This window comes from Patagioenas fasciata, chromosome 5 (assembly GCF_037038585.1).
Source record: "Patagioenas fasciata isolate bPatFas1 chromosome 5, bPatFas1.hap1, whole genome shotgun sequence".
In the NCBI taxonomy this organism is placed as follows: Eukaryota; Metazoa; Chordata; class Aves; order Columbiformes; family Columbidae; genus Patagioenas; species Patagioenas fasciata.
In genome coordinates, this window is record NC_092524.1 from 54,504,188 (window position 1) to 54,530,839 (window position 26,652).

The 26,652-nt window shown below is 42.4% G+C and overlaps 1 protein-coding gene across 1 annotated transcript in view; it reads right to left on the reverse strand.

Moving 5' to 3' along the window:
- Positions 1-26,652, reverse strand: part of ITPK1 (inositol-tetrakisphosphate 1-kinase) — a 150,860-nt gene that overhangs the window by 110,473 nt on the left and 13,735 nt on the right. Inside the window, exon 3 of the mRNA XM_065838524.2 lies at positions 3,829-3,853. Coding sequence (XP_065694596.1) covers positions 3,829-3,853 — 25 coding nt within the window. The remainder of the gene's footprint in view (positions 1-3,828; positions 3,854-26,652) is intronic.

Sequence of the window (26,652 nt, forward strand, 5' to 3'; positions counted from 1 at the left end):
TAGGGAGGCTTGGGCATGGAAGTGCTTGAAACTGCTTTGAAGTCACAAGAAATACGAAGGCTCCAAACTCTGTCACACAAAGACCAAACTGGCAATTTGTCAGAAGCCAAAGGGTTGCAGCTAATTATTCTGGATGTGCATAGCTTGTGAAACAAAAATAAATGCATGTCCCCATCAGAGGTACTTGTGATGATTTCCACTTCACTGCACATGTTTTCAATCTTACATTCTTCAAACTAAGCCAAACAGATTTTTCCTGAAAAACAAGGTAGATGGAGATGTTCTCCCTCTACCTCGCCAGCATACAAAGTTGTAAGAAACTGGATACTTTACTGGCTAAAAAAGAACTGACAATTTTCAACTCTAAATTTGGCCCATGCTAAATTTGAGGGATGAAGGGGTGAAACTGAACAAAACCAAGCTTTTATTAATAAAGATAAGAAACAGCTTTGCATTCTAGAAACTACCCAAACCCCATATTTGCTAAATTCCACTAAATATTTTTTTTTTAATAGTGAATGCTTCAGACAACCACTGTATAACTTCAGAAAAAGCCTTTCCCTTGAAACAGTGATAAAATAATGAAATGCTTCAATTTAACCATTTACTGTCAAGTCACCACAATGCCAGTGCAGAGCTGAGCCTTGCCAGCTGCTCCGTGCAGGCCATGGCAGGTGGGCTTCAGCCATGTTTGTCATCTCCAGCCCTCCTCTGGCCACCAGCTCAAGCCACTCCAGCTGAGCAGGCAGGAAAGGGGAGGAAGGTAACTGCTGCAGGAACCGCAAGAGCGTTGCCTTCAGAACACACTAAATGCAGCCTTAAATTTAAAAGCAGCTGGATTGGTGCAGTCTTTCACTAGAAACAAGTCAGGAACACCAGCTCTGTGGACCACCCTCAGCTGTGCTTCCCCTCATGCCCCACATGATGCTGAGGAAGCTCGATGGCCCCAGCGCCCTGCCCGGACGGCTGCGGCTGCAAGTCCCGCGGTGTGGGTTTGCTTTTTAGCTGATTCACCTACTGTACTACTTTTTAAGCCGGGTAGTGTGATGGATGTTTCTCAATTGTACTATAAAACGTCACACATTTCTGTTCCTGTGCATTGAGTTCACACTGAATTCTCACTGCTAGAATTTAACCAGTAGTTCTTAAAAAAAAAAAATCCCAATTACTTATCGCCATACAAGTTGAGAAGTTCTTTGTTTTCAATGGGATTCTTGAATAATGTCTTACTGTTGGATAGAGGAGCATGCCTGCTTAGCATCCCACTGACCATCCCATTCTTCCATTATTTGGAGGATGCGTATGTTTCCCCACTCAATAAAAACAGAAAGCTGAAACTGTAAGTCCAAGACGAAACACACAACTTGAACACAAGTCACAGAATGTTAACTGCTGTCTAGCAGCAGCTTGTTGATAATCTGTACAGCACAATTAGCCTTAAGAAAGTAAAATAAGATGATTTCATTGGTCTAGGTAAAGAACAAAGGATCATCCTAATTCCACGCTGCAGGAAGGAAAGAGAAGAAACACGGGTGCTTATTTGAAGACTTTGAAGACTTCTCTTTAGTAGCAGGAAATTATTTCCTGCTCCTATGAAACACCTTTGGAAAAAGAATAATCTGATGTTTGTTCACAGAAGTCAGCACATACTAGTCCATTGTGCTTTGCTATCTGGAAGCCAGCAACTGAAACTTAATCTTCCAAACTCACTACTTATTACTGGAAAGCACATTTACATTTAGAAGTTTTTTGAGTTTACATAAACAAGAAAATAGATAAACCTGTGTGGTTTTGTGTTTTGAGTTACTTGTCTTTTGTGAGGTTAAAAGCTGGTTTCTCTTGAACGTGGTAGGTTCCTTAAGGGAGGAGAAGGGAAAATAAATCAAAGAAACACTGCTGCTTAACACAGGAAAACAATATTCCTTCTGTCAAATAAACTCTGTCCACATTCTCCATCTAGAAGCAGGGTTAGTGGGACAGATATAGACCATGCAAGGTGACTCACGCAAAGCTTTCTAGTAATGCTGGATGGAGAAAGAGCCCACTTCCGACACATCCCCTACTGGCTACAAGTACATGCATCAGGACATATGAAGCAACACACAAGCGAGGGGTGATCACACACAGCCAGCCAGCCATCCTGCTCTAGCAGAGCAGCAGGCATGGGTGTTCATGGTATGCCTTTGGGGCACAAATTCACAGTATAGCTTAGTCTGACACCTCAATTATGCTGTGAAATTTGAGACCATGAAGTCCTTTAACACGAAGTCCTTTAACACAAAGTCCTGTCCAACTGTTTCCCAAAATGCTCTTCCAATAAAGAAATCCTGTGTCAATCTGACAACTAGCCATTAAGCTACACAAACATCAGAAGCTAACAGGTAACCCACGGAAGGACAGCAACTTTAATCCACAAGGTAAAATGGAGTTTGCCCTCTGCTCAGCTCATCGGTGCATCACTGAATTCAGCTCATACAAGCACCTTGCTCCCTAAATGTACAGTGCAAGAGCAAGGCACATGTAACAAATGCAGATATAGGATTGTAATACACTGGGGTATTATTAAAATAAGTGTCCCCAAGACAGTGACACAAATATAGGCTAACTTCCTCCCTGTGCTGTTCATGAAGCTGTGCTTCACAAATCCTGGTTTGCATTTATCAATCCAGAGATGCTGTTAGCACAACTGATGAAAGAAGCTGCTCCTTAGCTCTGAGCAACAGGAGGTACAAGTAAGGAAGATGATGCTGTAGTGGCAAAAGGTTAAAGGCAGTCAGTAAAGTATATGCCCTTTTTCCTTGTAACACCATGCAGTTCCCAGACAACCACACATAGCTGGAAAGACACATTCTCCAGTTTAACTAGCAACGAGAATTTTTTAAGGACTTTTCTGACAGTGGATTCTTTAAAACAAAATGGCCTGATTTTTCAGTTTGTTGTTCCTAATGTGCTTTTCTCCTATCCCTTGCTGGTGTTGAGAAGCACCTTTGACATGGACTTAAGAGCAGCCTTAACAATCAGTGACTAACACCCCACTTCCCTCATCTCTCCTCCATCCTCTCTATTGAGGCAGTTCCACCTCTGCTACTGAGATATGAGAAAACAAGCGTGAGGAACACATGACCACCTCAGAGTGCGAAATGAGCACCAGATAATCATCAGCAAGAGTGAAACCTACAACACACAGCTCTTTCAAGTACACCAAATAAGCCAGAAGGAAAGAGCATGCTTCCCTTTGATCTTTTAGGGCTATAGTGCTCTATGTTACAGCTGTCACGGTAACATAATTCCTTTCCCAAGTTGCCATCATTCTTTAAGTAACATCTTGTGTGAAATATGACCATTCAGACCCGGGAAAGAACAAATGTAGCCAACACCTGAACTTATGTGTAGATGGGATACAACTCCGAGGCATTTTATTATAATTGCTGTGCTCACTGAGTTACAAGAACGTTCCTTCTGCCATAGCCTTTTTTCCAAAGGCCAGCTCCTGTTTCTGTTAAGCTTGACTGTCTGTGAATGCAATAAACACAGAGTAACATAGTCTAATCAACTATCAGATCTTATTAATTAACAGACATAAGAAAAGTCTAACTGCATTCTCACTTTCACCAGGGCAACTGTTGAGTTAAGACTAGTTGGGCTCAACACATACTTCAAAAAGGTAGACCCTCTTTTTACTAAACCAGTATCTGTAGCAGAGAACTGAACGGAAAAGAAAGAAAAACAAGCCAAGGTCATATTGACATCTAAATGACAGCATTTAAAATCAGTAAACCTTCTTTATAATAAAAAAGAGGTGGAAAATCAAATATAGTTTTTACTCACCTGTACTACTTCTACTCCTCTTTTCCTGGAAAAGAAAAAAAAAAAAGGAATTGTTAATGTTGGAAGCATGGGAAAAATGTAAAAACAAACACTAATGGAAAAGGGTTGCTTCCTACTGAAAGTAGACAATAAAAATCTGCTCTAATGAATCTGATTCAAATTCAGGCAAGCACTTGTTCAATTCCATTCTCTGCCTGGGAAGCACTTCAGCAGCTTCTGAATTGTGGCCTCAGAAGTGACCCAGGACACACACTGAGTGGCTGCACTGCTGGGACTGACGCAGCTGCCCGGTGAGCACAGGTAAGAAGCGGGTGACATTAGGGAGGGAGTATCCCGTTTTAGTCAGTTCTACTTTGCTTTTCATCTCTCATCTGCCCTCAGAGTGTGCAGATTGCAACACAGGACATTCTGCATGCTTAACAGATGTTCGATTTTGATACAAAGATACGTACGAATGTCAGGGAGAATGAACACAGCACCTTGCAGTTATTTATCCTTACTTACAGCCTTGTTCTACCCCCATCACCTCGGTACACAGAACGCTTCCCAAAGCTACACACATACACACACGCAGTGACTTGTATCAGCTGTTCTCTGCTTGAAACCCTTGCCAAGAAACTTTTAAGCTGTCCCATGGCTTGTTTTCATCCCAAGCACAAAGATCCACACGCTGGCTCCACAGACGAGCCCTGCAAACAGAGCAGGGAAGGGGACAAGGGAAGGGGACAGGCACAGGTCAGGTCCAGAACAGAGAGACTGCCCTGCAGCTGGAGCACCCTGTCCAGATGTGTCACCCCCCTGCAACTCCATCGCAGACACATCCTCGCAGATCCACTGCTCAAGACAGACGATCCATTCTGGAAGCAGTGCCTCAAAACCAGAATTATTTAAAACTCCAGCTGGTGATTGGTACTGCACTGTGCCAGATGGACCAAGCTGTGCTGGCCTCAGAGGCAACCACCCCTACATCATGTAGCTGTGGCCAAAGAAAAGTTTACAAATTACACAAGCAGCCATGCAAGCAAAAACATACAGATTCAACCCTGCAAAATGAGTATGTTCCATTGTCCCAGCCCCAGTAAGCACTAAGCTACAGGCTGGGATGAGAATCTGTGTGTGCATCAGGCTGCAGTGCTGTGGCTCTTTTGGGCAGAAAAGGGATACACACGGGACCATGCAGACAGACACGGAGTGCCGCCATACCCTGTTCCAGATGTGTGGATGTGGGGACACCAAAGAGTGCAGTGCCCCATGAATTAGACACATCCTTGGACTTCAAAGACTTCACTCACTCTGGCTCCTGCAGGAGCAGAGTTCAAATACTTGGGGTTTGTCAGAAAGGCCCACGCCTCTGAAAGCTGCTTTGGTCACACGGGGAAGAGTTCTAGTGATCCTGAAACACCAGGGATAAGATACTGGAGAGGCCTACTGATTATACACCAAAATGTTCAGAACTGCAGTTGCTAGAGCCAGTTTAGGCAGATCTGTAGAGATGATCTGGTATGAGAACTGAGATTCAGGTACACACAGCCATACATTGCTCAGTAACTGCATTTTACAAGTGATCAAACAAAATAAACCATTTCTGCTCTAGTCTTGAAAAGAAAACAGAATCCCAGGCAGGAAGTCCAGCCATCCCTGCTCCATGCCACCCTCCCAATAGATGCAGGCTATTTAAATATGTTACAACCTTCTCTTCACTTTGCAGACATAGGAAATTTAACTTAAAAGTCAAAAGCTTTAGTACACACAAGACTGGAACCCTTTTTCCTCATTCCTATTAACCTCATATGTGAAATTAAAGACCCCTTTTGGGAAGGTCATGGAGCAGGACTGCCCAACTCTGCCCTCGGTGCTTTTCTGTCTAAAAGCATCTGTGCTGTTGTCCACAGTCACAACGGCTGCACACTGCTGAATACACAATGGCTCCTCCAGTTTCCCCACCCAATACAGTAAGTCTTTCTTTTGTGAGGCCATTACAAAGATGCCCAAAGCGACAGGCGATCAATCAGCATCTATGACACCAATTGCTCCCTTCTTTCACTTTACCAGTCCGGAGTTTCTCTGGCCTAGAAGCAGCATGCACTGTGCAGCCATAACGGAGAGCTTGTCATTGCTCAGCAAGGAAATTAAAATGAAACCAAGCACCTCTTGCAGAGAATTTCAAACCCCTCTTGCAGATAACAGTAACCTGTAAGTGGTGGGTGATTAATATACTGCTGTTATGGTATGGGAAGTATTGCTGCAGGCCACCACCTGAGGCTGGCCAGGTGTGTTCCAACTGTATTTTGAGAAGAAAATACAAATCCCATATAGAAAGAGTTAATAGCCAAATTGTTGAAACCATTATTTTCACACAGCTAAGCAAGATAAATACGAGATATTAGGTGGGGAATGGTTTTTTTTTTTTTAATTTAGAGCAGCAGCCTACTCAGAAGCATTCCAAATATTGTAAGCTAAAATTTAAAATAATCATGCCAGTTACATTTTTGCTGTGTCTGCCCTGGAGTAAATAGAACTCGAAACTGCTATTGAAATACAGCAGTGTTGAGCCGTGACTGCTCCAGAGCTCCTGGAAGAATAGAGGCTGATGGCAAAGGCTACATTTCTTGCCATGCCTGCATACAAACTGAATACGCTTTGTTCTACTTCAAAGAAGAAGAGTACTTGGCAAGCTGGTTGCCAAACCCACTTGAGAAAGAGTCAGTCCAAAGGTTTTCTATAATCCCCTCAAAATGGACTTCACAGATTTACTGGGACTTATTGAAACTGACTGTCCTGCCCCAGCAGAAGGGGAGAAGCCAGAACAGCAGACAGCAGGGTGTTGGAAAGTAAAATGTGGGAAAACAAGATGTGTGGTTCCAGCCACCTGGATGATAAAGGAAGATCAATACTAACATGACCATTCAGATGGTCGAAGACATAATACTAACATAATAATATATAAAAGGCCTTGGAGAGATAACTTTGAAGTATCTTTCTCGTAATTGTAAAAAGTTATAGCCCAGACTCCTGAGAATGGTATCTCGGGCCGGATAACCGCCCCCAAGTGCCTGGGATGTGTGAATGTCCTTGGGCCTGGTCTGTGAATGAGTGGAAAAACAAGTGAGACAAACATCACATGAGTTTAGTGTGTTTTTAAAAACAATTAGTGGAAAAACACCTTTTGTAAACATCTTAGTCATATAAAATTGTAAATGGTGAATAAAGAAATTAGCCTAAGCCTAGGCCTAAGTCAGTTCTCTGCTAGGCCAGGCTCTGCGCTCCTTCATGAACAAGACCTCTGCCTCTGCGTGCATTTCTGTCTGCGTCCCGCTATGCGTCGTCTCTAGTCGCCGCAGCAGGGAGAGAAGGGTTGTCCGCCGCTGCTGGGTGTGATGTCACATGCTTAAAAAGCTACGGGAAGGAAGAAGTGATTATCAAGGCTGGCTTGTAGCACTCGGTCTTCCCCTTTTTCGGAAGCGGGGGTTGCCCTTTTGGTTACCTGAAACAGGAGAGCTTTTTATACTTAAGCCCAGGGGACCAGAAGCCATGGAAGCATGCATATTTTGACGATTAGTTAATTTGGGAAAAATCCTCTACCAACGTAGCTTTTTCATTAAAAAAAAAAAAAAAAAAAAAAAAAAGAGAGAGATATTTTAAAAATGAAAGGTTTCCAAACAACCAGGATGTCAAGTACTCGCACACCTCAGTTCTGGCATTAGCTGATTCTCCACCTCGAAGATTTCCTAAGCCAGTGACTCCGGGCTTTCCAGCCAGGCAGGTCACAGCTGCAGGCTCAGGGCAGCGACATGTCCCTTGTGCAACCCTGCATGCAATGCCATCTCACCACACCGACTGCCCCACGTCACATGCGGAAGGGCTGAGAGACAGGCATGGAAAGAAAGCTGATCCTGCACACAAGAAACTCTAGGACCCTCAAAATAATAAGCAAACACAGAGAACAAAGCAGGCTGTGGGCCACAAGCAATTCCCGAACAAGGGGCTGTCTGTGTAGGACACTCAATGGAGACAAGACGGTTGCTGAGTTAACTACCCTGGGAGCCTGCCAGAGCCACGGACCAGCCACTGCTTCTTCCTACAGTGCTTATAAAGCTACTAAGAAAAGTACATCCTACAGCCTCAGTGTACATTCTTTTGGGCTGTTTCTGTTGGCAATGCAGAGACAGGCACTGCAGATACACTTAACATCCACCAGGTACTACACCAAACTCCCCTCCCAATGCAAACCCCAGATGCTTGCATGGGTACAGGACTGCGGCTCAGACACAAGCAGCACACTGCAAATTCTGCACACAAGGCAGACGGTTAAGAAAAATTGAGTGAGGGTCACAAGAACCTGTCCAGGCTAGGCAGAGTGCTTCCAGCGGTAGCAATGCCTATGCCAAAGGTGCTGTCTCACAGGGGGCAATTATTTCACTTGGAGTACTGACCACCACTCTTCTGTCCCTCATAGTGTCATCCATGACGTTTTTTCTTCCCATGTAGACTGAAACTGAGACACAGCCTATGAGAGGAAGGGCACCTATTCCCAGTTGGCCTGGCTGCCTCCTAATATTGGCAACAGGCTATACAAAACCCACAGCAAACCCCTTTCTCAAAGGGGAAAATAATTATGTTTACTAGCTGTATTTCCCTTCTCTCTCCAAAGAGGCAACACAACTGGGTCAAAGAGAGACTGCATCTGCCCACTTTCATTGAATATTTGAAAAATGGTCAGTTCTAAACTATGTTCCCAGAGGTCATGATTTTTAAAATACATTTCATTCCAAAGATCACCTAGACAGAGGTCTGGTACTTCAATCATCAGCCCAGGAAAAAAATTATGATCAGCAAATATTAGAAAACCTATGGGAGAAAAGGGGAAAAAGTGTTTCAAGGTGATAAAACTGAACACCTAACTTACAGCAAAGCTTCAATGGCTTCAACCAGCATAGTATGCCTAAAGCTATGGAAACCTACTGGGGTGCAGCCCAAATTATTGACTGGTGCATCGCTTCTTCCCTTCAGCACACAGCTCTGCTGAATCACACACTGCAACATTTAAAGAAAAAAACAGAAACATTAAAGTAACCGCTGCATTAGTCTGCAGTACTGAATAAAACCCAGAAGCTTGTTATGACTTATTAGTTCTATATCCGAAACCAGCGAACAACCCTACCTCATAATGCAAGCCTCATCATACGCAACAGTGATTAAGATAGTTAACATGCAGGGTGACTTCATGTTTAAGTTAGAATGATGTAAGGATTTAGAGAAGAATTCAGTATCAAGTTACTAAAAGCATATTAATCAGTGCTTTGGAATTGATGTTTTACCACAGCTTGAAACTATGTAGAATACTTGGCTTTTGGAGTTGGGTTTGGTTTTGTTTGATTTTGGTTTTTTTGTTTGTTTTGGTTTGGTTTCTAACATCCAAAGTAAACACTTTGGACTAGTTCCCCACAGCATCTCGGACCTGAACATTATAGTGAATGACAGTTAAAAGAGAAAATGACTAACAGGTCATGTATCACAGACATGGTTAAATTAAGTAACATATTTTTGCTGTCTGGTCTGAGTGACAGACTGAAAAATGCCAAACAGAATTTACAGTTTCAAAAGTAAAAGGCAATCTTTGTATCTGGTTTAATAGCCAATGAAGTTACTAGTGCATGCAGAGAAGTTCATTTTCTCAGACAGAAGAATGTTTCACCTCCAAAATTTCCCATGTACAAAAGTGGTAAATATAAATAATGTATTGTTTTGATATCAAAAATAAAAGCATTTTCCCAGAAAAGCAATACATTGGCATCAAAAGCAGTTGTATAAATATTAATGAATCAGAGCAAAAACCTGCAGCCACTAAGACTTTCCACCACACTGGGATTATCAGACATGGAGGAAGGCACCGGACAAGCAACACCAAAGCAAAGCCCAAAAACCAGTCACTGCTGTCCACCCGCAGCCTCGCTGACAGTCCAGGCCTCCTCCTGGCACAGACACAAGCTCCACTCAATTGCCTTAGTTTTTCCATCAGCAGAATACCCTGCATTTCTGTTATTAAATATTTGAGAGGATCCGTACTTTGATTATTTTTCATCCCGATACTCTGTCAGCGAAACAACCAAGTGACAACCCCAGCACAGCTGCCTGGGGGCCCTGGCTCACAGATACGTCAAGTGGGGGCATCTGAAACACAGCAAGACTCTGCTGCAACCCGGGGATATTTTGTGGTCTGGTTTTGGTTGGTTGGTTTTTTTTTTTTGCACACAGACTATCAAGCAGGCAACTAATCAGAGTTAATTTTACCAATCTATATCCAACTGTTCTTATCTTTCAGCAAGCTTCTCCCCTTCAGTAATCAGTAATTTGGAAAGGTTTATGGCTAAAATGGATCAAAAGCTGGCATTTGGGGGAGTCCTCAATTTTCCCAGTCTGTAAAGCATCATAGATCAAGAGGAAAAGGGAAATAAAGTATACCTTTATAATCTCGTAGGAAGAGATAATGTCATACGGGGGAGGAAAGGCCTCACTTAAGACTCTAAATGTTCTTTAGATGGGCTGAAAAAAAACCCAAGACTTTGGGCTGCCACAGAAGACATTTTAAGTAGCAAAAAATCAGAGGATGGCCACATTTGTGCATTTCTGCCTTGTTTTTATAAACAGGGAATGATCCAAGCAATAGGAGCCCTCATACATCAGACACTACAACACTCTGATTTTCACACCACCACCCCATTCACACATGACATTTTGTGGAACCATCTGATATCCTCCACGTCTTCAAAGCATTATATCACCCCGTTTACAGCTATGAAAGTGCTTCTTAAGAGTGCTGTATCAGAACGAAGTGCCCTGAAAGGGACTAGAAAATAAGAGAGGATCTCGGCAGGGCAGCAGCAGCATCACTCTGGTCCCCACCTGCGGCACCACGATGCTTCCACATGCAGAGTCCCACAGCACACACCCACATCCACCAGCAGCTCACAGCAAAGATCTGACTAAAAACCCAGTAACCCCTTTATCCTGCAAGAGCAATGACAAAGTGAAGCATCCAACATCACAACTTCAGAAGTTCAAGTAGCAGGGAGGAAAAAGCCACGAAAGAAAGAAACCAGACACTGTACGCAGTAACCAGAGGAAATAAACTGCCTTTACTCACTAAACATTCAGACAAAGTTTCAGTAATAGCTTAATGGAACATTACAGGGCTACTTATTTCAGCATGAAAAAACAGGTATCATGGAGATAAAATCTGTATATCCCAAGTTATAAAAGCCATAACGTCAGTAAGTACCAACTCAAAAGGATCTGTTTTCTTTTTAAATTAGGCATTTCAGATGGATCAGTGCTGCTGCGCTCTGCCAGACTCTTTTCTTGGAACTAGTGACCCCAGGTTCTGGGAGCCCACACTCGCTGCTTTCCCAGCAGGGACACAAAACCTTTAACCACAGACTCTTGAGAAAAAAGAAAAAAAAAAAAAAAACACAGCCATCAGTAGAAGGAGGAATGATTAACAGCTGCACAGAAAAATTATTAAAGGCAAGGAGTTATTCATCCTACCACACATTCAGAGACATATTTAGTACCTTATGACAATTGCAAGCAATCGGGCAGGGTTCAGCCTTCACCCATAGGCTTACACCACCAGACATTATCAGATTCCGCTCCCAGCTATGGCAGTCAGCCACACCATGTGATCTCTTTATAAACTTATTAAAAACCATCTTCTAACCAAGCTGTTTTGGCACTGTATCTTCCATTACAAGACATCAATTTCCCAAAGGTCAGAGTCCTTCAAATTTGCAGGCTAAATTGTTCCAGCCTCATCCTTTGGCTTCAATAAACTTGCTTCCTTCAGCCCTGCAAAGAGCCTGCATGTCCCCCCTGCTCCCAGTCCCCCTTGTCTCCTCATATATATGTGTATAAAACTCTTATTGCAGAAACTATTAAAGGCTTATAGAAACATGAGAGACAGTTACATTTTACAAACAAAATTAGCAATAAACTCACACTTACAGGTTTATAATCTGAAGGATGCTTATATATTGCATACTTGCTCTCCATTGCTGTGATACATTCAATTAGCTGTCACACTGAGGCATAAGTTTTCTGCATGTGTTGATAAACTTCTTGGAACTATAACCATAAAACACTTAAACATTTTATTCCGTGAAATCAAGTTTCTAAAAATTTATGTTCTATATTAATCTTAGCAACTTTCCTTCCATATTAATTTAAGCCAGCAGTTACAAACTATTAGCGTCTTATTCTCTTAAATCACATAATAAATCACTAGTTAGCCAAATAGATTATAAAACCTTCAATTTTCCATTGTCAAGAAATCAGGTATGCAGATTTCCTTCTTCATCAAGGGAAGCTTCATACAACATGAGCAAGAGGGGTAATCTCCTATTCACCAAGAGGTACATTAGTTAGCAGATTGGTATTTTGTTTACTTCTGACTTTCCAGATATTGCCAAATCGCAAGAAAAACTACATCCCACATCTTAACATCTATTATGCTGAAGTAGGAAGGCAGATATTTGTGTTTCCTCAACCCCTCCAGTACCAAATTGGCATGTAAGGCAAATTTAACCATACTGAAAGACTTGTCATGAAAAGCTACCTAAACTGGAACTGAAAAGACAGCTCATGTGGATTCAAAGAATGAAGATTTTATCTGTTATTTTCTAGATAATGCTGCTAGAACCTCTCCAGCCTGGGAGCTAGTGAGAAATGGGCACTTCCACTTCTCTCCTGCATCAATGGCGAATCCAATATGCAGATAGTATTTTTCAATTTTCCACATGACACGAGTCATCACCTTTTTCATTTCAAAGAAGAGAACACCCCACGCACACAAAAAGCACAATGCAATGTTAAGCAACTGTGCCAGAAAAATGCCATTTTAAGAAAGTTAACAACAAAGTAGGATGGTCAGTCACAAACAATTACATGAAACAAAGAGTGGTACATGTAAAGAAACACTCAGCAACCTTGCTGGCAGTTAACTGGAGGCATTTACTGTCAGGAAATACCCTGAAGCTCCCGTGGCTTCAGCTAACAGATTTCTCATGCTGAAGCTCCTAAGAGATCTTACAGACAAGGATGCACTCAACTTCAAAAACGCCACAACCTGAAAGTGCAGGGCTGCAGGTTCAGCCCAGGCTTAAAGTTTCTCCCCTACGAAGTGTCACCATCTTGGGAACATCCTTCTCACAGCAGGGCGAGCTGGCAGCACACAGACCATGCAATGAGAGACTGATACAGCTTTGCATCTATACTGCATGCCAGCTGCATTTTGACACCCTTCAGTAAGCTTTGTCCAGGGGTATGCAGAATTGCTCCTAACTTTGCACAGTTCTAACTTTATGCTTAGACAGTTTTCAAACTAAACTCACTAATGGTATTAGTCATACGTTTATTCTCTTAGATACCATCACATCTGAACTCAGTTGCAGCACCACCACTCCAAACTTGTAATTATGTTGGCCTCTGCATTGCTTCTGAGCAGCATCAGCTCTCAAACAGACACGTTCACCGGTAAATCCTTGAACTGCATCGGACACGATAACCAAGCTTCCTGCCTGTCCATCTCCTTTTGAAGACCACAACTTTTGCAACAGGAACTAAGAACTAACAAGTGCTGAAGCAATGCATAGAGTTCTGCCTCCCTACCTATAGATCTGTCTAGAAGCTGGACCCTCAGCTAGGTTTAAACTCCTGAGCTCAGGTACTAAGAGCTATTCTACCGTGGCAGCACAGAGCTCAGTACAGACTCAGTGCTCACCTGAGGATGCAGCCACTTCTGGGTTTTGCAGCCAAACTTTATTTTTTACTCTTGAAATGCCCTGAATTGGTTTGTTTAAAGCTACCTCGCTGGTATCCTCTTGAACGACAGTCAGAACTGAACTGTAGGCGCATTGTGACTGGAAAAGAAAAACAGGACAAGAAAGGCAGAGCTGGGGTATGTAGAGAACAGATCCTTTTGTTCCAGCATAGGTGAGGCTGTCAAGGCGAGTGGGGAAAAAACTGTTCCACCACACATCTGTACTGGAAGGCCAACAAAGTCAGGTTGCTCTTAGAGATATCCCTCTAGGGGGAGAGCAGCTTTCAGAGATAAAAGATTTAAGACAAATACAAGCAAGTCCTGCTTTATTCCGGGGCTTCTTTTAGGCTCCTGTTTCACTGTTCATTGTGACCCACCATAAAGTCACTTACTGTTCAGTATGCATTTTAATTTTTAACTTATTTACACCCAAGTTAGTAAAACCTGCATACATATTTTATAGAGAGCTTTCTCGCAGAATTCTAACAACTACCAATGTCCCCTTATTAAAACACCTACCTCCCATGTTTAAACAAATATATTCAAGGTTTCTGGGGCTTTTATAAGGCAAGATGATGTTTAAACACGGACAGAATACATTTTTCCCTTCATGCAAACAGTATAGAATCACAACATACATTAAGACACCCAGAAGGTTGTCTCACTAGTGGTTTTAGATTTAAGCACTATCAATCAGATTTAGGCACCAAATGTTTACTGCAGATAAGCTGTCAGTATCACAAATATTGGTTTATCAATATTAATGCAAATGGCATATTGTTATCAGGTACCAAACAAGGTTAAAGAAATACAGATATCTGCGCTGATAATATAAAACCAGCTATATTAACCTATATACACATCTCATAATATCTATCTAGAGAGAGCGAGAGGGATCTTCAGATTAAATGTATTCACAGCACACCCTACATAAAAGCGTTCCCAATACTCCCCTGTTCTATTTGGACCGGTAGAATTCAGATTGAAGAAGTGCAACACATCTGGTAAGAATTTTGAGTGCCCAACCGATCTTAGCCTAGAGTAAGGAGACTTTCTGAAAGTGCCTGGCAATTTCCCTCTGAGAATCTGACCCCTTCCTGACTTCTCTTAGTTCCAGGTGTCTGCCACCATCACTTTTAACAATCTTGTTGGAGCTTGCACACAGTGACCTGACGAAAGCATACAGAGAAAGAAACTGTATTAGAAATAATCATTTACCAGAACCGTTATCCACAGTTTGTCTCAACTAGACTGCGATCCCTCTCGGCAGTGTGTCTGTAAAGCATCCCACACCACCGCCCCGGAGAACCACCGCAGCACCCCACGCTTCTAGCAATGCAAAAAATGATTCAAGAAAACAGTGTGTTGTCTTCAAGTCTCTGGAAGGTTTGCAGAAAGCTTGTGGGTCTCCTACCAAGTTGATGCTTGGCACATTAAGAGCACTTCAAGGCATCTCTTGTAACAGTGTAGAGGTGCTGAAGAAATTTTGTCATAATCCTTGAAATGCCAGGAATGAATTAAGTGTATCGGGGGGGGTGGGGGGGAATCTTCTTCCTACAAATGCCAGCCTAAAAAGCCCTCTGTGTCTGCTATCTTCTCACATGCTAATCAAAGCTCAGAATTTGGTTTCTTGAAGAAAATAATTTTAAAAGGTACTTAAAAGCAGGCATGCACAAAGGCTAGAGGCTGCATCCTGAACAAGGCCCACCAGGCCCGCACGGCCAGCGAGACGAGGCTCTGCTGGGCCGCAGGTGGTGAGGAGGTTCTGCGGGGCTCCTGCACCACATGAGGGAGGACGAGCCCACACCTCCCCCTGCTAAACCAGGGGTGCAAAGAGACGAGCGTGTCTGCCAAGCCAGCTTTCATCCAGAAATGGCTTTTAATCCACTAACCCTGAAACCAAAAGCTGTACATCCACTGCAACTTTCCCAGACTTTGGCGAACAGCCTTGAATAAACCTTTTAGGAGTTTTTATAGAGGCCAGACACCCACTGAGACATGCATTAGAAATGTGCAATACACAGGGGTTTTTTTCACTTCTTGGATCTCTAAAAGCGACTGGGCAGTTTTTTGGCAGAAATTAGACACTTATTTTGCCATGCAAAAATGAGTTTATTCATCTCCAGCCAGGCTTCAAGTAAGATATATAGGTGTCTGGGGCTTTTTCCTTCACGCAAAACTTCATCATACAAACAAGACAAAGTTAATGCAAGAAAGTTAATATGTCTGCTCACTGAAGAAACCTGATTGCAACATTTTTCCCCTACTCCATAAGGAATAGCCCTAATGGTTTGGTACTGTACAAGTCAGACAAGAAGTTTCCCTCAAGTTTCAGTAGCTTTGAGAGCAGTTGTGATTTCTTGTCTCTTACACTCACCAAGTGACCACTGCTTGCATAGCAAGGAACAAATTTTCTTCTTAATTTAAGGAACCAGAGTCAGTCACAGACTCACAGACTTAACTGACAAGAGTCTAGGCTGAGAAGTTACTGTGGCCAGCCTGTACACACTGTCACAGATACCAATCCAATGTTTCATCAGGTTAAAAGGACAGCCATGGAAAGGTTTACCAGAAAATAAGGAAAAGATGTTCCTAGAAATCTTTTCTCCTCAAACTCTGCATCAGTTTAGGCTCACACAACTCTTCCAGACAGTTCTTCTGTTCTGTTTGGTCCCTTTGAGATGCATTTCAAGCTTCAGCCTTCAGTTTGGGGCACTTACAAATGCAGCTTTTATTTTGAAGAGGACTGGCTGGCTGAGCCCCAAACAAAAAGCTGGCTAAAAGCAGCTCCAATATCATCTGAAACTGAGTTTCACCTTTATTTCACTATGCAGCCCCCCATTAACACTATATGAACCATGTAAATAGAAAAGAAAAAAGTGTTTGGAATCTACAATTCTGCAGCCTAATACACTATTTGAGAAGAAAAAGATGTTCAGCAGAAAATACATGGTACAAATTAAAGAAATGTGAACTGGGTTGCTTTTCTCCATTTGAACATGCCAATACCAATAATAGGAATATCCTTCCCCTGCAATTGATTCTTCTGCTTGAGTTACATCGACATAGATCTAGGAAAAATTATTTTACTTTATTTGGAAGCCTCATTAGAGAGGCTTGCAATAAAACAAAAGCTTGGCTTCCAACAAGTGGTGATCGCACTGTTTGAAAATACTCCATTTACTGACACATGGCCAACTTCCCTGAGAAGCAACAGGACAGAGCATTTGACAGTGCTGCAGTGAATCATCTTGGTGATCTGTACAAATTACACATGATCCTGGAAATCAAATTAAATGTCTGCGACATGCAATATTTGACTATAGCCCTACTTACAAGAAAAAAAGGATCTAAGTGGAGAGATAGCAAAGTAATAAATACTATTTATTCTACAGTATACAGAATAATATTAATAGCTGATGAGAACATTTGGGGGTGAGGACGACAAATTAAAAAAAAAAGACACACCATACACTACACACCCTGGGCGAAAACCTTATCAAAAGGGTCAGGTAAGAGAACAGAGTTTTCCATTGGTCTCATCGGATGGGGCTGCAGTTTGAGGAACTGGACATCCAACACATGGAATAAGGTACTGCTGCCAACCTTTTAACATCAAGGCAATGTACGTCATGAAGATTCACAGAAATACACCCAAAGCTTTGGGCAGGGATGGACATGGCATTATTATGCATAGGATCAGCCAAGGTCAAAAAGCACAAACTTGAAGCTGGAGCAAAGATTAGACAGCAATAGTGTACTCATTATAGTTTCTGCACCTGACAAAGGCAAAGCAGTATCTCCAAAAAATCTCCACCCTAGCTGGTGAAAATTCTCTGTCCTGGTGTCCAGATCACTTCAGAGAAGCACATCTTGCTACTAATCTCTCTCACACAGATACACTGGGGTACACACACACAACACTCCTGCCCTTGTTTTGTTTTTGTTTGGTTTGTTTGTTTTCCCCCCATAACTTATCATAGACAGCAGCTGTTACACCAATCATTTCCATCAGTGACTGAGGATGTGTGTTTTAAGACCACAACTTTCCCAAATTTAGCCAGGGCACGCAGGACCTGATAGACAACCCTCAAACTGCTGTTAGATTTTCTAACCAGACTCAATTGCAGCACTGATTGGAATCTGCTGGGAGGTCTGCTACACCACGTAACTGGAAGAACCAGACAACTTCTTGGGCCTCCTCAGATTTTCTAGAAGCTGCCTCGACAAGCTGAATCATACCATCATGCCGGAGCTCTGTTACTCATACCCTTGCTCTCCCTCTCAGAAAAAAGCCTCGGGCCAACATTTCAGCTACATCTTGTATGTTTATTTCCCTTTATGGACTTACCTACACTGTCTGGTACCTGCCCCTCCCCATAACAGTATTGGTGTGACCACAACACGCTCCTGAGTTTAAGATAACCTAAATCCCTCTTAAAGGAAAAAATTAAAAGCTAAATTTCTATTCAAAGCTACCAAATTACCATTGTCCTTATCATTGCTAAGGAGGTGGATGTATAAACAGCTGATCCAGCTTTTGAGCAGGAGCTGGGAAGGCAGACACAAAGGCACAGCAGCAGTGAGTTGTTTTCCTCTGGGTTATTTTTGTCCAGCTCCGCCCTGAAACTCACTCTTCAATCGCAATAATTGGCAGCAACTAATTAGAAGGAAAAATGCAGGCAGTTCATTAAATGTTTGATTAAATGTTGATTACATGTTTGATTACACACGATCACAGAACAAATCTCCCTTGGACAAGCGTACTCATTCTCTCTTGCTCACATCTTTTGTTTGTAGCCATAAGAGATAAGAACTGTGGAGATGATGCTCTACCTCATGCTGGGATTTCAAGCCTATAGGTGACCACATAACACAAGGCAAGGAGAAGCTGACGACTCCTCTGCTGTTTCAGGTTGCTTTCCACATGACCCATCATTGGATGTGCACTGCTAACTCCGCATCTTCTCTCTCTTGGGCTTTCACATTTGACTGGGGGATGTCATACGCAGGATCAGAACAAAGATGCTACCAGAATTACATCACATGTTAATTGGAAATACGATTAGCATAAAAGAAAGGGATTTGTAGGAAAGTTACAACTTTTAAATTGCCATAATTCTGAAATATGTACAAGGACTTGAAGAGTCATTATACATAGGAAAAAAAAATCTGCATTAAATAACAGCTTCAAATTATGTTGAAAATTCTGGCTTAGGCAGACTCCTGAACTGCATCAGCTGAGGAAATTGATTTTTGTTCATCCCATTTGCTGTCACTTAAGAATTATCAAATAACAGTTAATGAAAATTACTGCACTGTGTAATACTATTAGAATTTTACAGAGAAATGCACCTCATTCTCTTAGTAAATAAAAATTACATTTGCTCAGAATATTTCCAGGAATTTTTGTTTATGAAGGCAAAAGAAAATGCTTGTCCAAGTGCCTGCTTTTAACCCCACCAGCACACCTATCTGTAACAGCAGGATTTGTTATCCCAAGAAGGCTTTTTCCCTGGTAGCACATTTTCACAGCTCTCTGCACATCAGATCCTGCACTCAGCCGTGTTTCACACAGAGGCGGCTGCTCCACACCCAGCTTTACGTAACCCACGGTCGCTCAGCCTCACTGACTTGGCCCTGGCGCTGGGCAGGTGTTCTCAGACTACTTGGACGTGCAGGGTTTCATGCTGGGTCAGCACACAGTCCAAGGTGCCACAGTAAACTGCAAAATACACAGGCACCACCTTAAGGGCAGAAGCTATTCCAATTCAGCAAAAACATTCCTCTTCAATAATCTCCCCAGTCCTCAGAAGCAGTGAAGCTGTGATGGTTATAAAACGATAATCAAGATGTTGAGCAAGTTGCTCTCTAAGAGGCCATAAAGTGTCATTACCTTATTTGGACTACTTCCCTACATCTCAATGAAACATCGCATCACTCCTAATTCTATTCTGTAATTAGTTTCCAGATTGCAATCTACTCTAGGTGTACCTGCTTTAGCAGGGAGGGTAGACTAGCCAATCTCCAGAGGTCCCTTACAACCCCAGTCATTCTGTGATTCTGTGAAAAGTTAAAAAACAGCCAGAATAAATTTTTAAGACTATATTTTTTCCCTCCATCTAAATTCTAGTACCACCATCCACAACGCGTAGAAGAAGCCTTTCTCCAGCCTGGCCTGCACATCTCTGTACCACCACTCCAAGGGCACCAGAAACCACCACCCCAACCATGGGCAGCTCTCAGACCCACAAGGCTGCAGACCCCCCCAAAGTACAGCCAACCAACAGCCCATCAGTGTCAGCCTAACAGCAGCAAGCCTTCATTTTGGAGCAGAACCCTCTCTCAAGGCCTGGCTTGAAGAGAAGACAAGTGTAAAGTGCAAATTTTTTGAACTAGCAAAAAGTACTGGCCTGCATATTGGTCAGACTAACACCTACGGTTCCCATCACTAATTTCAGATGGAGTTTCCAACAGCAGTTACATGTCCCAGGGCACTTTGAAACCACGGGCCCTGCTTACAGAGGTACACTACAGCTTTTTTTACAGTGTCTTACTTCAAGATATTTACTCGGAAGTGATGCTGGAAAGGTAATAGGCCGTTTCTTTATTGTTTTGTTCTACTGTTCTCACATTGTGGTGTTCTCCTTAGAAAAATCCTAGTAAGGTTGTGCCTACACATTTTCAGGAAGACTCTCCCTGGCAAAGAATAACTTCTCTGTTCACATCACCAAGAACAAAAAAGAGCCTACACACAATCAGGAAACTAATGAAAAAAACCTAAAACTGCATTTTTGGCCATTTAAGGCTACAAACTGGGAAAGAATGAACAAGCCCTTATGTCAAAACAAAGCTTTAATATTATTAAAAGCAGGAAGATATCTTTTTTTCAAGTATTTGTCTGTAAAATATTCATGGTAACTGAGGCCCTAACCCACCATCTTGCATCCTACATAAAAATAAACTGCTTACAGGTGCTTTTGAAGACAATCTGCGTGCTAAACTTGCCATTAAATTCCTCCCTTCACCCACAGATAAGAGAGAACTACAGAGAACATAATATCAAAGATCACGTTTCTTTCAATTTCTTCCTCATATTTTACCCCTGCCTTGGTGCCAGGATTGCTCGAGACGCATTATCTAGTGTCTCTATCCACCTACAGCCATGCAGTTCTTGTGCTGTAATTCAATGGCACCAAGCCAAACTCCAGAAGTCTTACAGCTTTCCAATAGTGTAAGAAGGCACGGCATGCTCGCACTGCCAAGTACCAAACACCTGCACTGGAGATGAACGTGCGAGGAGTACATGGGCAAGAGCAGCAGTGGATGGCACTTGCCTTTGTGGACCCTTCATCCAGCACTACTGTTCCTTACCTCCTTTCTGAGTTTTGCAGAGGGGCTGTCTGAGCTCTTCTTCATAAGGTGTTTCCCCTTGAGATGTCAGGCGCAGGTTACATCAGAGAGCGGCAAGATTGACACTGCAGGCTTCCATCCTAGGTAAGATCCCACTGGAACCAAACAGCTTTTACTCAAACGACTTTCACGAGACAGAAGAAGATGTTAAATCCTCTGATTTTTGTCAACTCTCATCACAGCATCCCAATCAAAATAGCCAGTCAAGCAAAGGCATTATGGTGCCATACTGTTACCTTGGGTAACACAAATCCTTTTGTGTTGTTGATTCCATGACACTAAAAGCAAAATCACTCTAAGCCATTTAATACTTGTTACAGAGAAATTAACTGGACTTGCCTGGAAATGAGCCTTACTTGCGAAACTACTCCTCCACGTTAACACATTAGGATCATACGAACAGTTGCATTCTATCCATCAACTGTTCCACTTGCTATATACCTTTTACATAAATACACAACAGATGACAGTTACTTCTCAGTAATTAAGCCACAGAGAAGATTGCTAAGGTGTTCTTGAAAACTAGCTTAGCAGATTTTCCAAGAACTGACACCATGACATAATTGAAACTACAGAGCACTACTCTGAAGTAGTCAAGCTGTTCGTCTGGAAGCTCTCCCTTATAGCAGAAGTTTGTACCATAAACTCAGATAGAAAAGCTAAAGTTAGAACTCAATTTTTCAATGTAGAGGCTTCATGTGAAACAGGTTTCAAAACTAATAACCTGAGGAGGACATACTGAGTCCCATCAATACCTCAATCAGAATAGGTCCCAGGGACAGGAGGCTGGGACTATAACGTCTGCCTCTCATGCAGGCCCTCAGTATCTCAGCTGATGCTCTTTACCCTCTCACCCACCTCCCTGCCCTCTCACTTAAATACTCCTTGGAACAGTGAGGCCTTCACTGGCTGCAACCCACAGGCTCAGGCTCAACAGTTACCCTGGTCACTTCTGCATCTCACTCAAAAAGACCCATCTACCCTACACTCCTTTTGTGCATAAAGAAGGCCTCCTCAGCCCTTTCAGGTTCAACCCACAGTACCCACTGCCTTCATTTGCTATTATCAGAAACCCTGAACATGCTGTCTCCTCATTCTGGGCTAAAGAGTCCTCAGCATTCCCAGTCCTTGCCTGGGAGAGTACGGCAACCATCCCAGCTATTCTCACTCCAGTGATACGAGACAAGGTGGCAGCTGTGGTCCTGCTCCTTGTACCCTCCACAGCAGGGCGGACTGGGAGGAAGGAGAAAAGCCCCTGCTGGGGACCATTATATCTGTCACACCCAAGACAACCAACAGTGAGCTTTTGGATGTCGGCGATCATCTTGGACATTGTCTGCTATGAACTGGTACTTGCATAGCAACAACAATCCTGAATTCCATGGCTTCTGTGCTTATGCTCAAGACAACAGTTTGATTAGCCATCCTGGGCTAGTACCATCACCAAGTACTCCATTCAGAATGGGAACTACTCCAACCACCCTTTATTACTCACCACACACCTGCCTAATGGACAAAGCAGTCAGAGCTTTGTTAAACACAATTTCTTCAGCACAAGTGAGACCATACAGAAATCCTTCTGAAGGATTTCCAAAGTCAAAAGGAAAAGACCATGTTAATATCTCTTCCCATTGTGGGGGGGGGGGGGGGGGCGGGAAAAAGACAAAACCAAATCAAAACTCCACACACCAACACCACCAGAAAACCACATCTTAGGCAAGAGAGAGAGCAGAAGGCAAACTCCAACAGGTCAAAAGCATGGGAAATCTATGGGACATTGTCAGTCTTAAGTGTAAGAGCAGAACACCCGTAATAAGGATCTCCTGAAACCATGTGCATTGCATCAGGGAAAGAAGCCATTACCAGTCCACAGGTAATCCAGGAAATCATAGTAAAAATAAATTAGTCTTTTTCACGGCAGGACAGTTCAAAATACACGAGGCATGAGCCTGGCCTCTGATCAAGAAGGTACTCACACTCGCTCAGAGCATCACACAGCAGGCAGCCAGCCCTGATCACATCTGTCTTCTTCCCTAGATGTGGCTTAGCTGTCCATTTGGAAAGCAAGCACAAGAGGAGGTACAGGGCACTGCAGTCTAAAAAGCCATCATTCTTTTTTGGGCATTTTTCCAGTCCTGTGAGACCACTCCTTGAAACTTTCACATACACAAAGAGATGAACTGAACACACTGTGTTCTGCAGACATACTGTTTTCTGCCCCATAGATGAGACAACTGACATCAAGAGCCCACCTTCAAATACTAAGCTTCATCTAAACCAAATTAATTGCGTGCCCTCCCTTCCCCTTCCCGCCTTGTTTTCACTTGAGAGTGTTTATACTACACTCCTCCACTTTGACAGCTGGGATGCAACCCGGCCAGTGGTTCAAAGCTGAATCCTCACCTGTAAAGGAAGGACACGACGCTGCCTGTACTGCTTGCCAGCCACTTGAAAATGGTATTGTGCTGTTTCTCAAGCATCATTCCAGAAGACTCATCAAGTTATTCTATTTTTCAGAAAATAAATATGCAGTCTTCAAATCTCCTAGGAGATCCAGGGTCTCATTTAGAGGGGAAAAATAGTTTCTTAGTACAACGGTGAACAGTAGCTTCCTTTAGAAAAAAGGCTGCAGAGTGCACCTGATCTTTTAACTTTTAAATAAGCATGACAAAACCAAGCTGCTACCCACTTCTGATGCAACCCTTGGCCAGCCAATCATTCAAAGTCTTTCAGATGTTTGTTACAAGTAAAATTGTGTATAATAAACACAAAGGAGTGAAGAATTCCTGAAGAGCCAGTCCCAGTAAACAACCTGCAGATGTGAAAGAAAATAAGTAATTTCTGAGAAGCAATTTTTTCTTTTAGCTCACTAGATGAGTAAGTTACATAGCACCTTCTTAGATAATTGGCTATAAGAAGAATTAAAGACTTCTACGTTTTGAGAGGTTTTTTTCTTCCAAAGTTTTTGTGTTAGGGAAACTGTTTTATCAGTTAAAAAAACCAAAAACCTTCCATTAGCCTCAGCAGGTTTAGGCTCAAGCTCAAATTTACTTGTGGCTTCCAGATTTTTCATTTTCCTGTGTTTCTTCAGGTTTTGTGTGCACTTGGGAAACAGCAACTATTTGCTCCATTTACAGGGTTACAAGAGCCTTCTTGGAACTCAGGCACCCATGCAAGAAGCATGGGTCTAAGAGATAAAAGAAGTTAAGATAGAGGTAAAACTGTTAAAACATGTTGGAGTCCTCAACAACTGGTTTCAATTATATTTCCTTTACAGAAATCACCAGTGAGGAGCAGAGAAAATTTTAAAACCTGGCCTTTTAATGTTGAACTATGCCTTGGAATAGATAGATATCCATTAAAAGATGCTGACAAATATCAAGATATATCAAATATCAAGTAGTTAACATTTCAGCTCTCCTTTGATATCCAACTACTTATGAGCAATTTGCAGTCAGTTCAGCTACACAACAGCATCACAGTGAGTTTGTATTATTTCTGCATTTGACAGGTGGAAAAAGTATCATACTGGGAAATTGACTGATTTGCTTAAGTTACAATGAAGCCTACTACAGAGCCAAAAGCCAAGCCTATGCTGTCTGCCAGGTAAATGCCTAAGAGACTGTTCCCTATTCTCTCTTGCATCAGAGAGTATTCCTTGATTTGGAAACTCCCTGTGCAATCCCCACCCCAGTGAATACATGGAAGACATCAAAATTTAAACACATTTCTACTGTTTGCAGCTCATCTATTTACACCTGAGACTTTATTCATATTTCAAAGCTGTCTGGGCAGTGTGCTTCAAAAAACCCTCATAGTCAAACTATACATTGACAGTACAGCAGGAAAGAGCCACCTCTCAGTTTTTTGGGGATTGGCCTTGCAGGAATGCCCTCCAGTTTCCTGAGCTAGTGTAGGTATCCAACACCGACACCAGATATTTTGAATAAACAATTTAATTGGAGGGGAGAGAAAAAAAAAAAAAAACACACAAACGATCAGGGAAAGAATTTCCACATTCAAAGACATATAAAGAATGGGAAAAAAAACCTAACCATTTAATAGTTTCATCAAAAGGAGGTCAAGCTTTACCGAAAGAGAACCTTCACCCCTGTTCTTAGAAAGGCTCCAACAATCATCCCCTCTAAGCTGAAGTGGCTACTGAAAACAACCCCACAAAGACATCGCTGTTTAAAGATCTAACAAAACCATTCTCCAGCACAAGCTTTCCTTTGCTGTAATATCAGCAGCACTGCTAGGCTGCTCCCTTCTACCTGGAACAGCCCCAAACAACTGGCGATCTACTTTGATTTAACAGGAGAGGGAACAGTGAGATTTTACATGGGCCATGTGCATTTCCCAGAAACAAACACTTTGTGTTTCAGCTTTGACTACCAGCAGCAGCAAGTGTGTTAAAAGTCTATTCTTGCAGGGAGCTTTCACACCCACATATCAGTCAACATAAGAAAAGGTGGCAGTAGCACTAACAAGTAACAGGAAACTCAAATACTACACTTGGTCCTACAAAAACATTTCAAATTACGCTACCGGATACTTCCCTGGGCCAAGTAGGCGTTCAGAGCACTCTCAACGGAATCGCGGTTGCATGTTTTAATTACTACCTACCACGCTTTTGATTTTTGGCCATCAATCGTTGTTATCGAGCGATTACATCTTTTAAGTGCCTGCTCTCAGTAGTTATGGTGCAACAAAGCAAGAAGAAATCAGCAAGAGGCTTATGTGTTGATCCCAGGTTTGCCACTGAACTTGTGCCACTGTGAACAAGTTCAATGTCCAGCCCCGTGTCTCAGGCTTCCCATTTAAAAACAAAACAAAACAAACCCACAAAACACAAACCATAATTAAATATGAACACCAGGTATATCCAGTTCCCAAGGAATCCAGCTACAGAGATTCCAAACAGGTTCAGAGGGAGCTGGATTACCCCAAGGTCTGCAAACGTGTTCAGCTCTCACAAAGGTCAAGAAAACTCAGCACCTTAACAGTAGGAGCTTTTGAGAATCTCAGCCTAATTCATATGCAAGGATTACTATTTTAGGAATAAGCATTAGTACAAAGAACTTGACCCGCATCTAACTTGTCTACAGAACAGGAGATTTAGAGATCTTGACCTTAAACATCAGGAAACAACTTTGCCCAAGAAGAAATGTGTAGTAAGCCTTAGAATAAATGACTTTGTTTCCAAATTCTTTGCCCAAGCTACGAATCAAGAATTTTAATTAAGGTCTCCTAATTGCAGTTAGTACAATTTGGGATAGGGGGCAGGGAGGAAACATGCTGTTCTACAGTCCACTGGTATCAAAGCTGACAGACAAAGAAAGAAAAGTAACTTTAAAAATACACGTTAGCTGTAGTAAATGCTCTACCCATGTTCTATGGTCTCAGAACCACATTTTCCTTTTTGAAGAAAGTTCTCCTGTCTGGTTCTACAAACCTTTTTCACAATGACAAACAGGAGGAACCAGGAAAAAGGGAAAATCGGGGAAGTTATTTGTTAACATATGAACAGCCACAGCAAGGCAGACTGAAGGTTCGACTGATCCTGCCTACAGTGTGGCCATTCTCCATGTTCTATA